At 48.9% G+C, this 23,513-nt stretch overlaps 1 protein-coding gene across 1 annotated transcript in view; it reads right to left on the bottom strand.

Annotated features, from left to right (window-relative positions):
* UBE2QL1 (ubiquitin conjugating enzyme E2 QL1) overlaps positions 1 to 21,072 on the bottom strand; it is a 45,549-nt gene extending 24,477 nt beyond the window's left edge. Inside the window, exon 1 of the mRNA XM_019951120.3 lies at positions 19,741 to 21,072. Coding sequence (XP_019806679.1) covers positions 19,741 to 20,511 — 771 coding nt within the window. The 5' untranslated portion in view covers positions 20,512 to 21,072. The remainder of the gene's footprint in view (positions 1 to 19,740) is intronic.
* Positions 21,073 to 23,513: the final 2,441 nt, after the last annotated feature.

Below are 23,513 nucleotides of genomic sequence, written 5' to 3'. Positions count from 1 at the left end.
AATGATCCCCTTCCTGGTGTTCATGCCCCTGTGATTCGAGTGTGGGTAGGACCTGTCACTTGCTTCTAATGAACAGACTGGCACAACAGATGGGATGCCCCTTCTGAGATGACGCCTCTGTGTTTTTGGGCTCTCTCTCGTTCTCTAAGCAGTTCCCTCTGAGGGAAGCCAGCTGGCCCAGAGAGAAGCCCAGGTGCAGGGAACAGGGGAGGCCCAGCCAGCAGACACCAGGCCCCTGGACGCTGCCAACACCATGTGAGTGATCTTGGAAGCAGGTCCTCGCCCCATCAGGTCTTCCTCAGCTGATCTAGGCCCTAATCTCTAAGTGACTCTACTTGGAGATAGGGCCTTTGCAGTGGTAATTGAGGTTAATGAGGTCACTGGAGCGAGCCCTAATCCTATAGGTCTGGTGTGCTTATAAGAAGAGGAGATTAGGACACAGACACACACAGAGGGATGACCACATGACGACACGGAGGAAACACATCTATAAACCCAGGAGAGAGGCCTCAGAGGACACCCACCCTGCCCACACCTTGAACTTGGACTTCCAGCCTCCAGAACTGTGGGAAAATAAATGGCTGTGGTCTAAGTCACCCAGTCGGTGGTATTTTGTTATGGTGGCCCTAGCAAATGAATACAGATACTATACCTCAATAAAATAAGAAATACATAAGTTTAAAAATAAGATCTGTTTTTGCAGAAACATGGACGGACGTAGAGATTATCATACTAAGTGAAGTAAGCCAGATAGAGAAATATCATATGACATCACTTACATGTGGAATCTAAAAAAAAAATACAAATGAACTTATTTACAAAACAGAAATAGACCCACAGACATAGAAAACAAACTTATGGTTACCAAAGGGGATAATGGGGGAGGAATACATTAGGAGTTTGGGATTAACAGATACACATTTCTGTATACCTACTGTATAGCACAGGGAACCATACTCAATATTTTGTAAGAACCTATAAGGGAAAAGAATCTGAAAAAGAATATATATATATACATACACATATACACGTGTATATATATATGTATATATAACTGAACCACTGTGTTGTACACCTGAAACTAACACAACATTGTAAATCAACTATACTTCAATTAAAAAAAACACAAATACACAGACTAAATAAATAAATAAGTAAATAGAGAGACAGTTAAGTGTAGAGTTTAAGAAAATAAAAGATCTGTTTCGTCAATGAGATTAGGAAGTACGACTGGAGTAATAGTTACTGAGGTGGGGGGAGGCTTCTAGTTCATGCTGTTGATGGGATGCAACCTGGCATAACCTTGATGACAGGCAATTTGACAACATTCTCCCATCAATATGTGAGTGTCCACACCCTCTGATCCAGTGACCCACTTCCGGGAGTGTCTTTCATGGTAACAGAAGCGCAAGTGAGTGACTGTGATGTACAGGAAAGATAAGAGGGAAGGCTGCCCAGAGGACAGATCAGGAATGCACGATTCCACACCCAGGTGCTCGGTGGGCTTTTATGTATTTATTTATTATAAACTTATTTATTTTGGGCTGCATTAGGTCTTTGTTGCTGCGCATGGGCTTTCTCTAGTTGCAGCGAGCGGGGGCTACTCTTTGCTGTGGTGCACGGGCTTCTCATTGCGGTGGCTTCTCTTGTTGTGGAGCATGGGGTCTAGGTCCTCGGGCTTCAGTAGTTGTGGCACGTTGGCTCAGTAGTTGTGGCTCACGGGCTCTAGAGTGCAGGCTCAGTAGTTGTGGCGCATGGGCTTAGTTGCTCCGTGGCATGTAGGATCTTCCCAGACCAGGTATCGAACCCATGTCCCCTGCATTGACAGGCGGATTCTTAACCACTGCACCACCAGGGAAGTCCTCCGTGGCCTTTTAGAGCAACCTCTATCTAGATCAGCTGACCTAATATTCAGACATCCACAATGCACTGGCGAGAAAAGATGTGCAAACTTCAGACCATCACGCAGAGCATAATTCCATTACTGTTTAAGTTGTTACACTGGTGTAACTGTGTCTGTGAGTGTGTGTGTGTGTGTGTGTGTGTGTGTGTGTGTGTTGTGTGTATGTATGTGTATGTGTGGTGTGCGTGTGTGTAAAAAAATATTATTTCTGGGCTTCCCTGGTGGCGCAGTGGTTGAGAGTCCACCTGCCGATGCAGGGGACACAGGTTCATGCCCCGGTCCGGGAGGATCCCACATGCCGCGGAGCGGCTGGGCCCATGAGTCATGGCCGCTGAGCCTGTGCGTCCGGAGCCTGTGCTCCGCAACGGGAGAGGCCACAACAGGGAGAGGCCCACATACCACAAAAAAAAAAAAAAAAAATATTTCTGGCAGGTGGAATTCCGGATCTCTTCATTTTCTATTTTGTACTTTCTGGTACTGCATGAATTTTGTACAATAAGCATGTACTACTTTCTATAATCAGAAAAAACTTAAGAATTTTACACATTAAACAGAATAACAGACAACATTAACATTTTGTACATTGCCACAAAATCTATGCATTTCGTGGCCCCTTCAGGAAATCCTGCGCCTCTGATAGTCATGGTAAGAATCGAAAAAATTAATGATGATGATGATGATAAAGCTGTAATAGCAACTTATAACCAGCTCATCACAGTCCCTGCCTCGAGGGGACACAGGCCATTCCCAGACTGCCCTCTGGGAAGGACAGTCTTCTGAGGGACCATCTTGCATTTAGGGGACAAAGGCATTACACCATGTGCTTCCTTCTAAGGACCTTCGAGTCTCTGGACTCAGTGCTGGTGCACAGAAACACACCTGCACCTCGGCTCCCCTTGGCGTTTTTGGCCTGTGATGGCCATGGACCAATGCGGGCTCTTACCTGAGTGTCTATCGTAAAATGTCTCCTGGAAAAAGGAACCCTCCTACACTGTTGGTGGGAATGCGAATTGGTGCAGCCACTATGGAGAACAGTATGGAGGTTCCTCAAAAAGCTAGAAATAGAACTACCATACGACCCGGCAACCCCACTCCTGGGCATATATCTGGAAAAGATGAAAATTCTAATTTGAAAAGATACATGCACCCCTATGTTTATGGAAGCACTATTTATAATAGCCAAGATATGGAAGTGACCTAAGTGTTCATTGACAAATGAATGGATAAAGAAGATGTGGTATATACACAAAGGAATATTACTCAGCCATTGAAAAGAATGCAATAATGCCATTTGCAGCAACATGGATGGACCTAGAGGTCATCATACTAAGTGAAGTAAGTCAGACAGAAAGACAAATATCATATGATATCATTCATATGTGGGATCTAAAATACGACACAAATAAACTTATGTACAAAACAGAAACAGACTCTCAGACATAGAGAACAGACTTGTGGTTGCCAAAGGGGAGGGGGGTGGGGGAGGGATGGAGTGGGAGTTTGGGATTAGCAGATGCAAACTATTATATATAGGATGGATAAACAACAGGGTCTTACTGTAGAGCACAGGGAACTGTATTCAATATCCTATGATAAACCACAGTGGAAAAGAATTATAAAAAAGAAAAAAATATATATATATATACACACACACACACATACATATGTATATATATACATATATAGAACTGAATCAGTTCGCCGTACAGCAGAAAGTAACACAGCACTGTAAATCAACTATACTTCAATAAAGTCAATTAAAAATAAAATAAAGATAAAAAAATAAAACATCTCCTGGTTTCACTTTCATCGCAGAAGGGCATTTGATTCCAACTCAATGACTGTTGTTAAATTGAACCGAATTAAAGCCATCTACTTCTCTAATAAATCATTATCATCACGGGGGAAGAGCAAAGTCAGTAGCAACAGAGAAAACCTATTTGTTATTTCTCATTTAATTAGCTTTTTGTGGTTAAATGCATTTAGTGGAAGAAAAAAACTCCACCGATCATTTTAATTATGATCCTGTGAAAGTCGGCGATATCATCCTGAAATTAAAATGAAACCTCTAAGTGTATGCTGCTTGAATAAGAAAATTACTTTAAAACTTTAAACATGGATTTTTATTTTATAAGAAACCTTGGATTATATGTATTAAGGGCTCAGTCTCATGACATTTTGTTAGACTCTGATATTTGTGAAGTTTGTGGAAAAATCCCTCCACTCAAGTAACATCTGGGGTCAGTTGGCCTTGGCAATCAATCGTGGCAAAGATGCTGAGTGTCATCTGCAATGCATTTCGTCTGGATCCACAGAAATAACATAATTGTGATTGAAGAGATGCAAGAAGGGCTCAAACAGTGCTACTGTCCTCTGTCAAGGCTGGTGATAAAACCAAGCCTGTCTTGCTCTACAGAATTCCAGGTTCCAAGAGGACCAGAGATAGGAGGGATCGTTTAGGTGGACCGGAGCTGAACAAGAGGAGTTCAAGGACGCTGGAAGGAGACGGGGATGGCTGTGTGTATAAATCACGTTTGCCTCTGCCGGGAATCATCACGAAGGGCTGTCCTAGCCTGTTCTCAGGCTGGTGGAGATATTGTGGGATATTTTAATGAATTCCTCTACTTTTCAATAAGACAAGAATGCATGCACAGTGCAAATGGCTGAATAAAACTGTTCTCCCTGATAAGCCTTGCGATCTGATGTATCCCTCAAACTCTTAAGTGCTTGTTTCAGACATGATCAATAAATTTACCAGTGAAGAATTGTTTTCTCACGTAACTAAATTGAATGAATAAAATACCATAAGAATGGAAATGAGGGCTTTCAGAAAGCCTCCTACATCTAAAGACATCTAAAATGATAAAAATCACTTTTGATTAAAAACATGCATCAACTTAGGTGTATCAGCATAAAAATCAATTGAATTAAAGCATATTCACTATAATTTTGACCTCAACTGGTCCATTAGTGCGGCCTTCCAGGATCACTGAATCCCAAGCCATCATCTGAAATAATCATCAACCAATCAGCATCTCTCCCTTTAGGTCCACCCGGCATGTCTACACTGCCCACCTGACACCATCCCCTCTGCAACGTGGCTTTGCCCAGAGTCCTCTTTTTGTCTACAGGCCCCCAGGAAAATGCACGGAGCAGAGCATTCCTTTCCTCAGCCGCCTGCCCCCAGGGCTGAGATGACCGGGAGGAGAAGAAGGCACAGAACCCCGGTGAAGCGGAGGAGAGGGAACCCTGAACCAGAGAGAGGCAAAAGGATGGACGGCTGCTCCAGTGTGGACGCGGGTGCGGGAGACAGTGACGGCTGGAAAGAACGGAAAGAAAAGAACACTCCGGTCAACAGCGGAAAAACGGGAGGAGCAACGTGGGAGCAGGAATGGGGAGATTTACAGGAGCTGTGAAGTGGAAAAGTGGAGCAAAACTCACAAGGCACACAGGGATAAAGGGGGAGCTGGTGGAGGGCGCCAGAGAAGACGGGGAGCCCCTGATCACTGGCTCTAATAAAAGTAGGGGGAGAAGCCCACAGCAAACAAAGCCAGAAGAAACCCTTCAGGTGGAGAAGAAAAGGAAAGCGTGACAAAGCAAAGGCAATTGCCATCTTTGGGGAAAAGTAGAAAAGAAAGATTCTGAAAATGCCAGGAAAAACGAAGAGACGTGGGAAACCTAACAGTGATGAGGAGAACCTGTGGATGTGGCAGGAGCTGCTTAGATGAGAAACATCTGGTCACTCAGTCAAGGGGCCTGGAGGTACAGGGACAACGACGGGAAGATGCGGAATCGGAGGTCAACGTCAGGAGAGGAAAACAAATGGCTAAAACTTACGTGCTTTGAAAGGAAGAATCCGTTATGGGTTTAATTGTGTCCCCCAATATTTGTATGTTGAAGTCCTAACCCCTCAGAATGTGACTGTTTGGAGACAGGGTCTATACAGAGGTAATTAAGGTAAAATGAGGTCAGTAGAGGTCCAGCCTGACTGGTGTCCTTGTAAGAAGAGGAGATTAGGACACAGACACACACAGAGGGGATGACCATGTGAGGACACAGGAAGAAACGGCCGTCCACACACCAAGGAGAGAGGCCTCAGAGGAAACCCACCCTGCCGACACCTTGATCTTACACTTCCAGCCTCCAGAACTGTGAGAAATTAATGTCTGTTGTTTAGCCACCCTGACTAGGTGTGTGCCCTCCAATGATAATATAGGCCATTACAGGCTCCGATAAGCTGAATGGAAGGAGGGAGAGAGGAAGGGAGGGAGGAGAGAATGGATTTATATGGCAACACGGAAACCTCCAATCATGATAAGACGACAGAGAAACAAAAGAGATGGTTACAGGGAAGCTCCTTCCTATTAAAATTGCTTGACAAAATAATCACGGAACCCTACGTGTGGATTGATCATCGGAAGACAGTGGGCAGGGACCCTCACCCACTGTCTCTTGGACCCTAAACACCAGCCTGATGTATTTTCTGGCAAATAGAATAATGACATTTCAAGGGCACATGATCAAAAACAAAACCTCATAAAATGAATTCTCACTTACTAAGACACCAGGATCAATCAATTCAGTGTTTAGAGAAAAACAAAAAATTTAAATCACATGGGATGGTCACAGTGCAGAGGGTAAAATTATTTTGGTACTTAGCATCAACCAGAAAACGCCATCTTGATTGAGTGCCCATTGCTAAAAATGTCCATTTTCCCGACACTGCAATTACAGTGCACTCATCACCCTTAATCTTTCTTTGATGATTCATGGTCTTGCAGTACCTGAAGGTCATAAGCTCAACTTCATCCTACAACAGCTGTGGACTGCCTACTAGGGTCAAGGGCTGGGCTAGTCCCCTTGGATCCCACACGCCCCCTGGGAGCCCCACCCAATAGCTCTCCCCCCCGCCCCAGGAGAGGCGCTCCATCTACAGGGAACTGCTGCCCCCATGGGGAGTTGCTCCCCCTGTGGGGAGATGCTCCTCCTGGGGAGGTGCTAGCATCCCACTGGCTTCGACCGGAAGCTTGTGTGTACACTCGGGGCAGGGCTGTGCAGTCCAGCAGTGAGGCCTGCAAAGGTGGCCTTCCCAGACCCCAGACCCTCTGAGCCCCAGGGAGGGCTGGTAGGAGTTTGTTTTCTCTCTGACCTCCACATAACCAGTCCAGTCCAGCTGTAACTGAGAAAAGCAGCCAGAAGTGGACAAGAACCCTCACATATGAGAGAGTGAAATCAGCTACTTCTGATAAAGGACTTCAGAACCTTACAAACGAACAAACAAACGGAGAATCTGTGTGCTAAACAGTTCTACTGGAACTGACTGGGGCTATTTCCCATTTCTTTTTCATTGATGAGACCACTCACCACCGTGACTTTGGAATTGTGTGTGGTGCAGGATTTCAAATCTCTTGTAGCTTCGGTGTTCCTAGCACAGGATTTTAAACCATGTTATACTGGGGACAGAATGTGCTTTGCGTGGCAAGGAAATGCCAATGTCATCACAGCTCAATAAGCATCACTGAAATCTGGGATTATGTGTTTCCCCAGCTCTGCTTAATCCCAAGATTCCACAAATTTGTTTAAAAAAAAAAAACCTTAGCATATTCTGGAACAAAAATTCAGCATAAAATCATAGCACAAGGCTTCCCTGGTGGCACAGTGGTTGAGAGTCCGCCTGCTGATGCAGGGGACACGGGTTCGTGCCCCGGTCTGGGAAGATCCCACATGCTGCAGAGCGGCTGGACCCGTGAGCCATGGCCGCTGAGCCTGCGCGTCCGGAGCCTGCGCTCCGCAACGGGAGAGGCCACAACAGTGAGAGGCCCGCGTACCACCAAAAAAAAAAAAAAAAAAAATCATAGCACAAATGCTAAGCCTAACTAGGTTTGGGGAGATCTTTGGATCAAGGCCTGACACCTAGTCTCTATGGCCTGACCATGGCTTGAGGGCCGGGCAGTGTGGGAGCAGGTAATGGCCACACTGCAGGCCTACAATTTTGCAGTCTACGCCAGTGCAGAGAAATGGAGGGGCACCCCACCCAAGGCCCAGCTCGGAGGAAACACTACCCTCCTCTTCATTGATGGCTTTCTTTTCCCTTCCAGTCACTACTAAACCCGTATTCTTTCCCCAGACTCTCTGTTGTACATGGCTCTGGTTTGTAATAAGTAAACTAGATAAGTAAATCTGTAATAAGTAAAAGTCTTACTGTTTAAGTAAAAAAAATACTGGAATCACTGTATTATAAATTTAACACATGGTACATGCTCAAGGTTTGCAAGAAATACATTTTAAAGGATTCACTCACCCAACCTCAGAGTAAAACCTTCTAGAACATTCTGAAAAATTTTCTGAAATGCTACCGACCTGTAAATATTGTGACTTACTAACTTAGAAGAGTAGCAGAAAGTAGTGGGATAAATGAGACTGGCAAGAAATGAAGAAAATAAAGATTGGGTACAATGCACCAATATTCACTGTAATTAGGTAAAGAAAATAACATGAAAAGGAAAGGAAGATACTAAGTAGCAAACAAATGGATGATTTAGACATTCATATGTCTGAAAGGTAAGATTACTTATGAAAAACTCTCCGTTCTTTCTATCACTCACTCAAACTATGCTTGACTTATAAGACTAGTTAGTATCACTGCATTGTTCTAAAGACCAAACAAATTACAAAATTCACTGTAGGTTTCGAAGGCAGACATGTCAGAAGCATTTCCTTGCAGCAGAAATCTTAATATTTCCCTCAGCCTTTTGGGGCAACTTAATTTAATGGCACAGTATGTAAGTTTTCATTGACTCTATGGGGACCGTCCCCAGGAATTTTGGACGAGGCTCGTTCTGTCCTGAATGCACACTAGCAAGGGCGTTCTTTCACCTCCCCGAGTTCTGTAACAAGCTCATTCTGTCCAGCCTTTCAGGGTGGACTGTCTTCTTTCTAGTTAGTGGTCCTTCAGACTTGAATATTTGACAACTTCTACTTAATGATGCTACAAAATGAGACAATAGGGAGAGAAGATGCCCCTTGGAAATTCTCACTAAGCCCCTTGTTCCTACTTGAGGAATGATGGTCTGGTTCAATCACGTTGCCCTTGGGAGCTCAAGAAAACAGGCACTTGCTGTGCCCTCCGGGCTGCCAGCCTGCCCGGCTCCCCAGCTGGACTCCCCACCGTCTCGGACCTCCAGGAAACCACACAGGTAAAGTGCTTTGTAAGGAGCAAACAGTGGACGCAAGTATTGCTCCAGGATGGGGGTCTGTTTTGCCCACCTCAATCACAGACCCGCATTCAGCACCTGCTGGCAGCACCCTCACTCCTTCCTCCATGCAGACCCATGCCTCTTACATCCTGCCATTGGCTGCATCCTTCATACATCTCCTCCCACACTTGGGTTTAGAGTTCAGGGCCATGGGTGTCTTTCTCGGTTGGGCACTGACCAAGACCCAGTTCTGAAGTCTCCGGGGCTCTTCTGGCCACAGAGATGGCGTGAGACCATCTATCCTTTCTTCAAATGGCCTGAAAGGGTTAAACAAGGGTCTCCTCTTCTTGTGCAGCATCCTGGCCCAGGTGTGGACCAACAGTTGCTGGGTGCATCCTTATCTGAATGGGGAGACCAGCCAGCCTCTGAGACTCTAAGCGGTACACGGTCAGGGCCAAGCTGCAGATGGATGTTTTCCTTAGGGTAGGGCGACTGAAATGACCTCAGTCAAAAGATTTGATGATAGCCAAATAATTAGTTTACAGGCGGGAAAAAGAGACATACGTAAATGTGAAAAACCAACCTGAGCAGTGCTGGGTAGAACCGTTTCTATTTGCTGACTATGATGCTGAAAACTTTACCAACCTAACGAGGTAGTTACGGCAACACCACCCAGGCCCACGCACTGATTGAGATATTGTTACAGACTCCACTTCCACGAAGAAGATAACACCCCTTCTCAGAATGATACACACTGCAGGCTGAGAACCCCGGGGGACAGGAGGATGCTTCATGTCTCTAGTGATCTCAGAGGTCGAATTTCAGACTTCAATATTGCTAAACTATGGGGAAATCAGTGAGTGTACAACAAAAACAGCATAAGAATCCTGGAGGACCAATGAACCGTATACTGTTCCCGCTCCCTGTGAGAATGCTGGCTGCATTCATCTCAGTCTTAAGAGTTGGAAAGAACCCTGGAGACATCTAGTCACTTTCCTACCAAATGCAGGAAGACTTACCCTAGATGCTCAGGGCCTTAACTGCTAAGCAATAAGAGAAGATTGGTGTTCTTTGTTGATTAGCCTCCAGTTGTCAAAATATCACATATACGTATGTAGGTCAAACATTTCAACTAGATTTCTCTTGAATTTCATTACAGAAAAAAGCCTTTCCTAAAGGTCTCAGTCAGGCAAAGGATCACTGACTCAGTGAAATTCTCTTTCAGTTGTACTGAGGCAATCTGTGTTCATTCTGTGTGACCTGTGATAACTGATGGAACCCACAGCATTTGAAAAACATTTTACGTTTATTTCTGAACCGGCTTTTCATCTTGAAACAAAATGGTGGCTCAAAAGTTTTCAAGTGAACATCGTGTTCTGTAATAAAGAAAGAATCTCAACACTATGGAACAGTATCAATGTGTGCGTTGATAAAGGTAAATGTTTGAAATAATTATATTCTTCTATGTAATTTTCTAACTTAGCGGCAGCAAAAAAAATAAGCTAATTTAAAGATACTGCTAACAAATAGGGTTCTTAGAGAGCAAGGCTGTGGAGGTGAAAACACAGCTCTCAGATCTGTGCTTGGTCAATAACATGATCGTGGTTCTTATCTGAAACTGACACCTGATGGTGCAAAATGACTTGATGATGGAGAGTCCACAGAGGTGATGACAAGAGTCCACAAGGAGAGGTGGCAGTTCTGAGAGGGCAAAGAGGAGGCTACCCTGTGATTTTTGTGACCACCCAACAAGATCACGGCAGGACTGAGCTATATGTTGGGCTCCTAAACCTCGTTCCCAGAGGTTCTGGCCATGAGCTGCATGATAAACTTTAAGTTCTTTCCCAAGACAGCTGTCCACACTTAGAGCCATCTACCACCTTGGGGTTCTTGGGGCCGTGCATCCCCAGGGAACACAAACTTGGATGGAAAAAAATGTCTTTCTTTTCATTAACTCTAACTGTAGTCCAGCACTTCATTTAACTGCGATTGGAAGTAACAAAGCAGAGATTTAGCATTGCCTTGATTTTGTCACCAACAGAAACCCCAGACATTTAAAAATCATATGACAGTTGTAGACAACTTGAAACGTCATCAGTTCTCCTTCCTATGTCCAGTTAGGACAGTAACTAGACCTTGATATTAAATGTGTTAATAAAGACATGCGTTTTAATTTCATATTTTAGTTCATCACTTTTTAAAAATAGCAATAACTATCTCCAAGCATGACTGTTTTCCTTTGAAAGCCTATGAATATTATTTTGTGCGTTTAAAAGCATTATTCTGAGGAGGGGTCTTCAGATGTCCCCAGATGCTGGGGGTGGCCTTTGGGGTCAGAGGTGGCAGGAAGGGGCCTCTGGTTCTTCTCGGATCTGAGAGAATAACCAAGAGGCATCCATCTCTCCTGTCAATGAAAAGGCAGATGCCGGGATCCCCTTTTAAATAAAATGACTAAAACAAAAATCACTGTAATTCAATCCAGCAGAATTCAAAGTCACGTTTTATTAGATTAGTTTTAGTTATGAATTAAACCAACCTCCTTTCAGCTTTATGTAATTTTACTGGTTGATCCTACAGTTAGAGAAACTTTGTCTTTCATGAGATCTCTAAGATTATGATACTTCATAGGATACATTATAAAGGTGATCAAAGGAAAAACAAGCACTTCTGTGAGGGGAGGGATCACAGTGGCCACTGCGGGCAGCTCATCTGGGTTAGTTTCAGGCATTCACTGGAGGAAGGGGCTTCCCGAAGACCCCAACCCGCAGATTTGCAGGGCTCTGCCTTCCCCAGGCTAAGCGAGCCTTGGTTTCCTCCTCTGTAAAATGGGAATAACAACAGCGCTCACCCCATAGGCTGTTGAAAGCATTTAATCACATGACCTACTAAAGCGTTTTGCACATCAGTTGGCCCACGGCAAGCACCTGGTAAGTTCACAATCTTACTGTATTCCAAATAGGGGCGAGGGGAGGGGATGGGGTGTGTGTGCAGTTGTGCAAGTTGCCCAGTGGACACATTTATTTGGCACATACAATGTATTGGGCATTGGGCGAGGGGAAGGGGAAACAGAGCTGGAAATAGGTACACGCGGTCTAGCAGGATGAGAGTAGAAATGAACACCTTCCAGACAACGCAGAGGTGTTTAGAGGAGGGAGCCGATGCCCTTACTGGAGGAGTGATTGCGGGGCCTTCTGCAGGAGTTAAGACGTCTCGGCAGGGTTCTGAGGGATGGCAGGGCTCGACTGATGCATGAGGGCGTGCTTTCCCGATGGGGGCGGACCTGTGAGCTCAGCAAACGTGGAGACCTGCTGGTGTGCCGTGGCTGGCGGGGCTGGTGGGAGAAGGGCTTCCTGGGGGCTGTGGAAGGTGGAAGAGTTGCACCCAGGCTGGGCAGCGATGGGGCGCTTGGATGTATTCTGTCCCCGTCTAACCAAGGGTGTGAGAAAACCAGGTGTGCGTCTTAGAGGACCCAGGAAGGTGGCGGCAGGGAGGATGGAAAGGGACGGAGAGGTTGGACGGGGGCATCCCAGGAATCCAAGCAGGGGATGACAAGCCTCTAAGGAGACAGGAGGGCAGGGAGGAGAGGAAAAGCCAGGCTTGGGAACGTGACCGAGGAGGCCCGGTTAGTCTGCTGCCTGACCACACCTAGGCCTGCCGGGTGGGGAAGGGCACCTTCTGGCGCTACTCCCGGCTCCCCACTCCCGCCCCGCCCTCCTGTCCCAAGGCTTTGCCACCTGGTTGGTCCCAATTCCGCTTCCTCCCCAGAGGTTCTCGATCTGGGGGCCTTGGTCCTCCTGTCCTTAGCGGAGAGGACCAGGGGCGACCCACAGAATGGGGGAAGGTCGCCACGGGAGTGCTGAAGACCATGCATCTTCAGTGCCCAAGTCATGGTAGACCCTCAGCAAACGGGTCCCGAATGAAGGAAGGAAAGAAGGAATGAAGTGTGTGACGATGGGGCATTAAACAATTAAACCTTATCTTAGTTTGCTGACTCCTTGGGTAGGAAAGCGTAGATGTTATTGGAAATATTTCTGCCATTACAATGACTCCTTTGTCTGTTTTGGGAAATGCCTGATCGTCCCATTTATTAGCAGGGAAACTATGTTCAGAGAAACAGGCTAACCCTCAGTGTGACAATCACGTAACAATGAGAATTCCTTCTGGGAATGTCACCCAGAAGTTTGGAAGACGCTGCTGAGCCCAGGACCCCATCTCTCTCAAGTCCCTGGCGCACCCACAGGCCACTTGCACCAGTGAATGGGCACTCACCCAAATACTAAGCAAGCGATACCTGCGGAGCTGCCTGGTACATCACAGACAAATGTGAGTGGGTTGCACTTCATCCCCACTAGACAGTCAGTTCTCTGTGGCTGGCACTTTCCGTGAATCTGATTCACCAACGTGTGCCCAGTGTGTGCCTGATACAGAGTGGACGCTCAGTACCTGTGCTGTGCGAACTAGCTAATTATCCACAGTTCTGGGCGGCCCGCGCACCTAGGCCCTCACAACAGTGTCTGATCCGGGGGTGAGCAACTCTCTTGAGCACATTTCCTTTTTCAGGGTTTACACTCCCTCTTGGTCCAGGGAGGAAGGACTGGGTTGTATGATGAGCTCCTCTACAAAAGTAGGGCTTCCAGAGGGCTAGTCGGGGTGGACACAGGACAGTGAGTCCAATCAAGGTGGGAGGGGGGAAGGCAAGGGGTTTATTACAGCCACCATCACCTGAAGCTCCCTGTTCTGGCTGTTGGTGGGAGGATGTACCGAAGATGGTAGACGTGATGAGTAATTCTTTTCCAATCCTGGTTTGTACGTTAGAATCAACGTAGGAGATTTTCCAACGGGCCTCTACTAGGGCCTCATCTTAGCCTCAAGAAGTGTGAATCTTCGAGGAAAGGGCCTGGCATTGGAATAATTTAAAGGTTCCCGGAAGCATCTAATTAACCTGGGGCTGAGGACCACCGGCCATTGTGTAGCCATAAGTAAAGGAAAGAGAGAAAAGGAGTTACCTCGTCCCCATCCTCTGCCCCATCTCCCCACGACCCTATCAACACAGCAAAAATCTAGGGTTCAGGAGATTTGAAATGTGGCTCAAAGAACCCACTATTGGTGGCTGCTTAAAAAAAAAGCCATGAAAGCCATTTGGCTGGTTCCTTAGCTGTCCCCAAAGTGGTACCACTGAGGCTGCCTTCCTTCTAAAGCTGGACTCACACACGCCTGTTCGTGAGGATGAGAAAGGGCAGGATTCTGGGTTAAAACAAACTTCAACTTAGTGTTCATGTTGGTACTTTCCATTAAACAAACAAACAAACCCCCCCAAACTCTCCTGACCCTTAAATAGGAAAACAATCCTCTCACACCCTTCACTATAAATCAGAAAAGTAAACACAAATGCATTTGCATCCTCTTTTTGCAACTTTAGATTCTCAAAAGTTTACAACTCTGGGTAAAGTAAGCCACTACTATTATTAACTGCACCGTCAGCTCTGGGATGAGCAGACTCGCCAGGGAGCGGGCACGTGGGAGCTTGCCAAGTCGGCGCGGCACTATTTTTAGGATGCAGAGTCCTGTCTGCGTCCTCCTGCCCCGTCCCACTTGATACCAGAACAAGCTATTTTCTTCTCCGATCCATCGAGTACATGGAGACCTCAAGCTGCAGAGTCATCCTGTGTGGTAATGACCTCCCTCACCTACACATGGGCACAGGACACAACGACACAGTTGACTCATAAGACTCCTCCACAAATCCACTCTCCTCGGTGAGTCACACGGCAGGACCCACCCCCTGGCTGTCACGGTTCACACGCTAGGTTCTCCCAGCTTCCCTTTAAAGCGGCCACCATCTCTCTATTCCACGTAGGCCCTCCTGGGGCCTCCTCGGTGTGGTCCTGTGTTCACACGGATGGGCATCATTTATGTTACTTTGCAAACCAGCAATAGCCTCTAGAGAAATGAGAGGTTGGATTGCTTAAGAAATTCCTGTTTGGGCTTGTTACAGGCTGCACTGTGATCCCTCAAAATTGATACGTTGGCGTTCTATTCCCAAGCACCTCAGAAGGTGACTGTATTTGGAGACAGGGTCTTTACAGAGGTGATCATGTTAAACTGACGTCATTAGGATGGAGCCCTGATCCAATACGACTGGTGTCCTCACCAGAAGGGGAGATTAGGACACAGACAGGCACAGAGGGAAGACCACGTGAGGACACAGGGAGAAGATGGCCGTCTGCAAGCCAAGGGCAGAGGCCTGGAGCTCATCCTCTGCACACCCTCGGAAGGACCCAACCCTGCCCTCACCCTGAGCTCAGACTTCTGGCCTCCGGAACTGTGAGAAGTAAATGTCTGTTGTTGAAGCCCGCCAGTCTGTGGGACTTTGTGACAGTAGCCCTAGCACACTCACACAGGGCTTTCAAAAATGTTGTGTGAATTATAATAGTTCAGAAGCCAATAAACTTTAGGAACCCACAAGGCTGTTTATCTTCATTACTTTTTCCTGATAAGACCTGGAGATTGTGTAGCCATAAGTAAAAAGCTATTTCCAGGCCTGGTACTTTGGAAGAGGTTCTGAAGACAGGCTGTGTGTGTGTGTGTGTGTGTGTGTGCAAGATTCTCAGTGACACCCATGGTGCAGAACACTTTAAGCCCTAAAGTCGACCTCAGAGATGCACTTTATCGTCAAACAGAGCTGATCTGCAGAGCCTGTTACTTTTTCATCACACACTGACACGTGGCAACATCTACCAGTTTTCTGTGTTCAAAAATTCCAGAAACTAGCGCTGTCAGGAAACATAACTGTTCCGGAATCGCTTAGCAATTTTTAATTCAAACACTAAGAACTGAAGGTGTTTTAGTCCTGTTGTGTTCATTCTTCTGCTGACAGCTGACTGTGTACCTGTCTTCTGTGGACACAAATGATGATCACACCGGTCACCGCCAACCACTGGCTGGAGACGGCCAGGGGCTCAGGTGGCCTGGGTGTGACTCTGCCGTCGCTGACTTTTACTAATGTGGACTGGTATTCAGAGGCTCTCACTCATTGCTAGTGTTAGAACACGAGGCTGCATTAATTTCACCTGACCGTGTGGAGCTGAGGTGTCCTCACCTGTACAGTGACCACGGAAACAGTAGAATCAGGTAAGGTTAACACCCTAAGTGCTCCGCTGGCCCAGAGCTTGGCATGGAGCAAACAGTAAACGCCACTGCTATTATTGCCACATCGTCCTCATGCTGGGTTGAGGCGCATGGTTGGCACTGAGGGGACAGAGGAGGAGTAAGGAACTGTCTTCCAAGTGCCGTCTGGTTCCCTGCCCCTGGCGATGTCTAACTAATTAAAAAGGGGACACTCAGGAGGCGAACTGATGTGAAAGTAGAACCCTGAGTTCGTGCGCCCTCAAGCTACTGTTGGGTGCCTTCTGCTCACACAGCTGCAAGGAGAGGGTCTCTGTTGCATCATCGATCATCCCAGGTGCGAGACCTGGTACACATGCCAGTGAACGCCGAGGCCCAGCCTGGGCAGGACCCTCCCAGCTACGGGGAGTTTTCATTTAATTGCAGGATCCAAGAGTTACCTAAAATGTCTCTTTGTAGTCAGAAGAGGATTCGGTAATAAACAAATAGGCGAGGTATGTACGTCATTATCTCTACAAAGAGTATATCATACAAGAAAGTTGTAAGTTAATTTAAAACAACCACAATCCATAAGGCAGCACACGAGAGATTTTGATAACATGGGCCCCAAAAGTCAGGTAAAGGTCTCGTGAAATGACTGAATCTGTCACACCGTGAGATAAACGCAAACATTAATACTATACACAAAATGGTTAAGCATATCTTTTCCTAATATGACCGATGAAACCCTTAGAAGTATTTTATGATTTCTCTAAAGGTAGAGAAACAAAATCAACTTAGGATATCCCCAATTCAGAAAGTTACGCTTAGTAGTTATGCAAGAGGAAAACGAGCCTTTTCTAATCCCATTGCTTAAGAAAAACGAAAGGGCCAACAGATGGAGGAATGTAACTAGAACGGAACGGTTCTGCCTTTTAAAGTAATCATTGGTTTGGTAGCACTCTTGGTTCTCTTTGAATACCTAATCAGGTATTTTGATTGCTTTCCCAAAGTCCTTTAACTACCTTCAACGACGGAAATAATTCGGTAACTGCAGTAAGTGCAATGAACAACCTGTAGGTAGGAAATTTACAAAAGCAGGAAAGGCACCATAACGCTGAGGGCCCTGAGACACTATTAGGATCCTTTCCTGCACAGAATCCTGAAACACTGATGAACATTCATTCCTCCTGTTCTTACACTGCATTTCGAGTTGTTTGTGTATATCCTACACGACTCTCTTTTGGATGTTGAAGTCAGCACGAAAAGTGCAAAGAAACGGAACTGGTATTTTTATAAATGGCTGAGTACTCGCCTCCCTTTCAGATATTTCATAACTAGACTTTAGAATAGGTGATATAACACAATAGGCTACATGGAGGGCCCTGAGTTCAACTAAGTAAGATTTTGAAATTAAGAAATAAAAATATTGATAATTACTTTCAACAATAAGGTCTCTGACTTGCTGACTGTATGAAGACTCTCAATTTGGATTACAAAGAAAAGACATATAGACACAAGGACCTGCCTAATTTAATAGAAGTGCAGGGGCACCAAGAGAACTGTCAATCACAGCATTCATGTGAACATGGAAAACACTTAACTTACTGACATGTATCTCTCCTTAAAAAAAGTCCTTATTTCTCATTTGAAATCTTTACTTTCCTACATCTTTCAAAATGCAGGCTGTGGCTGAGGATCTCTTCCGAATCTAAATGCTACTATTCTGTGATTATAAGGCAAAATGATATTCCTCTGCCCCTCATCCCCAAAGTCATCTCTGTGAAGAATGAAAGAAGGCAAGAGAGTGTTCCAGAGAGTTCTGATTAGCAGTGCTTTCAGAAAAAATAACAGAAGCATTTCTGCAAAATATTTTTCCCCATCATTTGTATAAATCCTGATAATAACATAAACCGGGACCCTCTCCCACCCCCGTGGCTTGTATCGAATCACAGGCTCTTCACATCAGAGCCAGCGCTGAACCACAGGCTTCAGACTGCATTTCTGATGTTAAAGCATTAAACCTCACCTTTCTAGAGCCGCCAGGTCCCTCCTATTTCGAACGCGAGAAATGAGCGGAAGCTAAACCCCAGAAAAGATGGACTAGCAAGATAGTACTTGGTAACAACAGACCTCAGTCAAGAATTAAGTGCCTTTCTCCACTGGAGTCACAATGCGATTTGCCTGGAATCCCAGGGGCTCCACCTCTAGTGAAATTGGCAGAACAAGCATTATTTGATTAGTGTGAAAGATCCTGCCGTGAAAGGGACAGAGGCAGGTGACAGGGGACTGATGGCTTCTGAAACGCTAGCTGTAGAAAGATCAAATCGAGGTCATTTCGGGGCTCCTAAACAAAACAGGGATTCTTCATAAATCTAAAAGACACCCATATAAAATTATAATTTTATTAAGTAATGTTCAATAGCGATTTGGGAAAACATCAACCAACTTGAACATGATCAGGAGCATATAATGTGGGAAGATAAAACCATCATGCCTCTGCCTGCAGCGGGTGGGGGGGGGGACAAATTTCAGAAGATTCATTCATTCTCTGCTCTCAAGTTCTCTGGGGTTTCTTCTGGTAAAACTGCGTCTGGTGCAATAGGTGAGAAGATTCAGGCACCAAGCCTGCCCCTGATTTCAGTATTTAGTTAAAAATCTTTAGTTCTGATAATGGATTTAACCCCCCGGGGCAGGGGTAACCCGGAAGGAAGAAACAGGTCTGAGAGAGACCAAGACCTTGAACAACTACCCAGAAGGTGATGGTCCTGGAAGGAGCCAGGTACCATGCATTTCCTTGAGGTCATCTGGCCTTGTCACACTCAAACCACACCTCTGCCTCTCCAGTGAAATTTCTCAAGAGCAAAATTTTCACCTTTGCGCTACATGCTGGTCAAGAGGGGGCAGAGCAGGGGAGCAGATTCACCAGCAGGCAGCAGGCCCCCTGCAGAGCCCCCCACCTGCAGAGCCCCCCTGAGTTGTTGTTGCGGGGCGGGGGGAACTTTGCGTGTGTGGCAGGGAAGGGGGCAATAAACTGGGCTGGATACTTAGATTCCTAAGTCCACGTGAAGTTCCACCCTCAGGGAGACTGTGGGGTCAGGAGATGGGGAGAAGCCAAGGAAAAGGAGAAGGGGGTAAACGGGAGAGGAAGGGGGAGGGGGAGAGAGCGGAAGCCTGGGGCGGGGGCGGAGGAGGAGGAAAGGGAGGGGCACATGGGGACAGAGGGTCAGGAGATCAGGGCAGAGGGTAGAGGGGCAGAGCCAGAGGGGAGAAGCGGCAGAGGAGAAAAGAGAGGAGGGTGTGCGGAGAGGGAGAGAGCGTATTCTAGAGAGATGGGGACCGACCGGGAACAAGCGGGAGACCCGCAGAGACGGGATGGAAAAGTAGGGAAAGAAGAAAACGCTCAGGGAAGAGAAGCGGAGGCGCTCGGGAACGTCTCCCCTTGGCAGGCTGGGGTAGAGACACAGCCCCGCGCGCACCAGGAGCGAGAGCGCCGAGGGGCCAGCCCCGCGCGCCCTCGGCCTCCTCCCAGCTTACCTGGCCCTTGACCAGGCTGGCGGCGAACTGGCGCATGACGGCCTCCACGGTGTAGGCGCTGGACCAGCCGCGCGGCGTGAGCAGCTCCATGCAGATGGCGCCGCCGTCCAGCACGTAGCCGTTCTCCAGGCGCGGGCTGAGCACCCGCATGAAGGGCGGCGAGAAGGGGAAGTTGTCGGGGAAGGTGAGGTTAAGCAGGATGAACTCGGTGTTGGTTTCCTTCATGTCCTGCCACAGCACCGAGTCCTTGTCCACCTGGTGCAGCTTCACGTTCCAGTCGAAGAGGCTCTCGTCCACCAGCTCCACGGAGATGAAGCGGTCGCTGAGGCGCGCGATGTCCTGCAGCTCCTTCATGAGCCGCCGGCTGCGCACCTGCGTGCAGTGCTGCTGGCGCGCCGCGGGAACCAGGCTGCCGCCCGCCGCCGCCGCCGCCGCCGCCGGGCCCGGCCCCGCCCTGGCGCCCGCCGCGCGCTCCCGGGGGCCCCCGCCGCTCGCCGCCCCCGCCGCCGGCTGCGGCGGCTTGTCGCGCTGGGCCAGCTCCGCCGCGCGCTTGCCCTTGCCCTTGCCGGGTCCGGGGCTGGCGTCGCCCGCGCCCCCGGCGGGATGCTGCTGCTGCGGCTTGTGGCCGCCGCTCTTGGCGCCGCCCTTGCCGCGCAGCGACGCGCTCTGCTGGCCGCCGCCGCCGCCGCGGTGGTTGTGGTGATGCTTGGGGTCCTCGGTGTCCCGGTTGTGCAGGCGGATGAGCCCGATTTTGCGGAGCAGCGTGGCCATTTTAGGCTTGGCGCCGGCGCGGGGTTCCCCTCGGCTCCTGCCCCCGGAGCCCGAGAGCCGGGGCGCGGGGGGCGCGGGGCAGCAGCGACCGGCGACCACTCAGCGGGGCGCGGCGCGGGCCCCCCCTGGCGCCGGCGGCCGTGGCGCAGCCGAGCGGGCAGCACGCGCGCTCGCCGGCCGCTGGGTCGCCGCTGTCATATGACGGGGCCCGCTCTGGCTCGGGCTCCAGCCGCCCGGGGAGGGAAAGCGTGGAGGGGACGCGCCGCGGCGGGCCGTCCCCCGGCCGGTCCCTGCGCGCAGCCCCCCGGAGCCTGGTGTCCGCGGTCCTTTGTGAGCGGCCGCAGCCGGGCTGGCTTCGAGTCCGATCGCCGCCTCAGGGCGCGCCGAGCCGTCCGCAGCGCCCCGAAGGCAGCGAGGCGGCCGCGGGCTCGCGCCGTGCGCGCCCGCCGGGCCGTGCTGCGCTGGCCGCTACCGCGGGGCCTCGACCGCCGCCGCCGCCGCGGCTGCTGACATTGCAAAGGCGTCTGCTCAGTCTGAGCCGAGCGCGGCGCGGAGGGGGCGGTCCTGCCGGCCGGGGAGGGGGGCGCGGGGCGGAGCCGCGGGACTGCCTGCGCCGCGCCGCTTCCCCGCCGCCCGCCAGCCGCCCGGCTCCTGCGGCGACACGCGCACGGCCGCTGGGGGGAGACATCGGTGCGCGCCGGGCTGCGGGGTAGCGCCGCGCGGAGCCGACCGGCCGGCCGGAGCGGAGCGAGGGTGGGGAGCAGAGCGAGAAGGGGCACGTGTGTGCGCGCGCTAATGAGGGTCTCAGAGGCTCCGGGTCCTTCTGCCCGGGATCCAGGCTCTAACCCCGGCCTGAGCCTCCGACCTCACTTAACCTAGTTGGAGCAATCCGGAGGGGAAGGGGCGTCGGAGAAGGATGGAAAGCAACCTGTTTATTGAATCCCGTGTGTACCAGATGGAGCCTGGTGTCCACACCGCAATCCTGGACCGGGATCTGCGGAACCAGTGCTCTCCTAAGGACTGATCAAAGAATCAGGGCCTGGGGAGGAGGATGCGGGAAGCGTGCTCTCCGCAACCCGCTAAAGAACCCCTCGAATCCCGACTTTAAAGGATGACCGTTCCGCGAATTCACCCCTGCGACCAGGCCTGGCTCCTCTCCTCCCCGCCACGCCAGGGGGTCCCTGTGTTCCAAAAGGGGAAGGAAGGGACCACGGAGCACTGGCTTTCGAGTCATTTCCAAGAGGTTGCGGGGAAACGCATCCGACTCTGGCGCCAGCGGGCGCTCAGGGCGCGGGGCGGGCACTCTGCGGCCCTGGAGTCCCCGGTACCCGCGGGTAACCTCGGGACTGGCCGCAGAAGGGGTGGGGATCCTCCTTCAACTTGGACGCTTTCATCCCTCCCCTCCCTTTCTGCCTTTAACTCATTGAAACTTATTTTTATCTGGTGAAATTTCAAGCAAAAAGCACTTTCAGAGCCCCAGAAGCTGGAACAACCAGGGAAGCCGGGAAGAGTCCAACGTTTGCAGGAATCGCGCCGCCGCGCATAGTCTAGTGTCTGTGGCCCAGCTGCGCAATGGGGAGGGGCGGTGATGATCCCCGCAATATAGGAGGAATCACCCCGAAAACCCAAATGGCCAAGGACTGACTCCAAACTTCACCGCTGTTCCTGGTTTGGCTTTCATCTTGAGGAGCCTCTAGATTCATCAGCAGAGCGCGTTCATTCTGATGTCACCGTGACGATTGTTTTTAAACGTCTTTACCATTTTCACTTTTTATAAATTATTAAAAATTTTCCCTGTGAAAAATAGCTCTTCAGATCACCGCGGAAGTTAAGTTCAGACCTAACGGGTCTGTGGTTCGGTTTTCTAGAGTTGCTTCCCGGTAGAGTGAGGTGCCCGCCAGTCCTCGCCGGTTTGTGGCAAGTGCATGCAACCCTGGGACGTGGTCCCCTGGATCGGTGACTATATATAAAGGTGCCTTTCCGTGGAGGCTGTTTTCCAGTGGGTGGGAGTGGGCAGTACAGCAGTCCAGGCAAGACCAGTGGCTGGTGACCAAATTGGCTGCAACTGACTGAGATCTAGTTGTCCTGGTCTCATGGGCTTTTGTGTGACCCGTTCTGTCCAGCTCTGATTTTTAAAGAGAGGTTGATCAGGAAGATGACAATGTCTGTCTGTAAAGTACCCTGAGTTCATTTAACCTATGGGAAGAGGGGATGTGAGCAGATCGGGAGGTGACACTGGTGGGGACAGGCAGGCATTACTTGTTTTATCATTTCACGGCCACAGAAGCCATCTCGGGTTTTATCTGACCCATTTTATTGGTAAAGAAACTGTGTTTCAAAGAAGCTCAGCAGCTAGCCCAGCTCAGCCGTGTGCTGGGGCCTACATCCTGGTCCCTGTGCCCCCAAGCCCTGTGCTGAGGTCAACCAGCTGCCCCAGACAGTACACTGCCCTGCAGGGTTTCTGCCGGGGTTGGCTTTCAGTCCCAGTCCGGGAGATGGAGGTGAGAAAGTCTCCACAGGTGTGATTGTAATCCCCACAGGCCAGCTGACCTAGGGGGAGGCCTTGGAGAAACGTTTCCTACCTGAAGCAGGGGTGTCATCCAGTGTGGTTTGGGAATGGTTTAACTGAAATCCCAGGCAGCCATCTGTAAGGGCTTTAATTCTGACTGGAAGTATTATTAGGGTGATCATATAATTTATTCTTGGGATGCAGGGCGTTTTTTTTTTTGTTTGTTTTTGTTTTTCTGAAAGTGAAAGGATCACAGTTAATACTGTTGCTGGGACAAGAGGCCAAAGCAGGACAGACTGACAGGTGATATAAAGGTCATCTTAATTATTATCTACCTGTCACACTTTCAGCATCTCTGATCAACTCTTTAAAGGGCTAAAGGCAAATGTTAGTTAAAAATTGAAAACGACCTAAATTTACAACAATAGCATAAGTGGAAGGTAAATTATACCTAATCCACTTGAGAGAATATTATGCAGCAATAACATTACAG

This window comes from Tursiops truncatus, chromosome 3 (assembly GCF_011762595.2).
Source record: "Tursiops truncatus isolate mTurTru1 chromosome 3, mTurTru1.mat.Y, whole genome shotgun sequence".
NCBI lineage: Eukaryota > Metazoa > Chordata > Mammalia > Artiodactyla > Delphinidae > Tursiops > Tursiops truncatus.
Note: the sequence above shows the minus strand (reverse complement) of the source record. Positions and strands in the feature narration are given on the sequence as shown.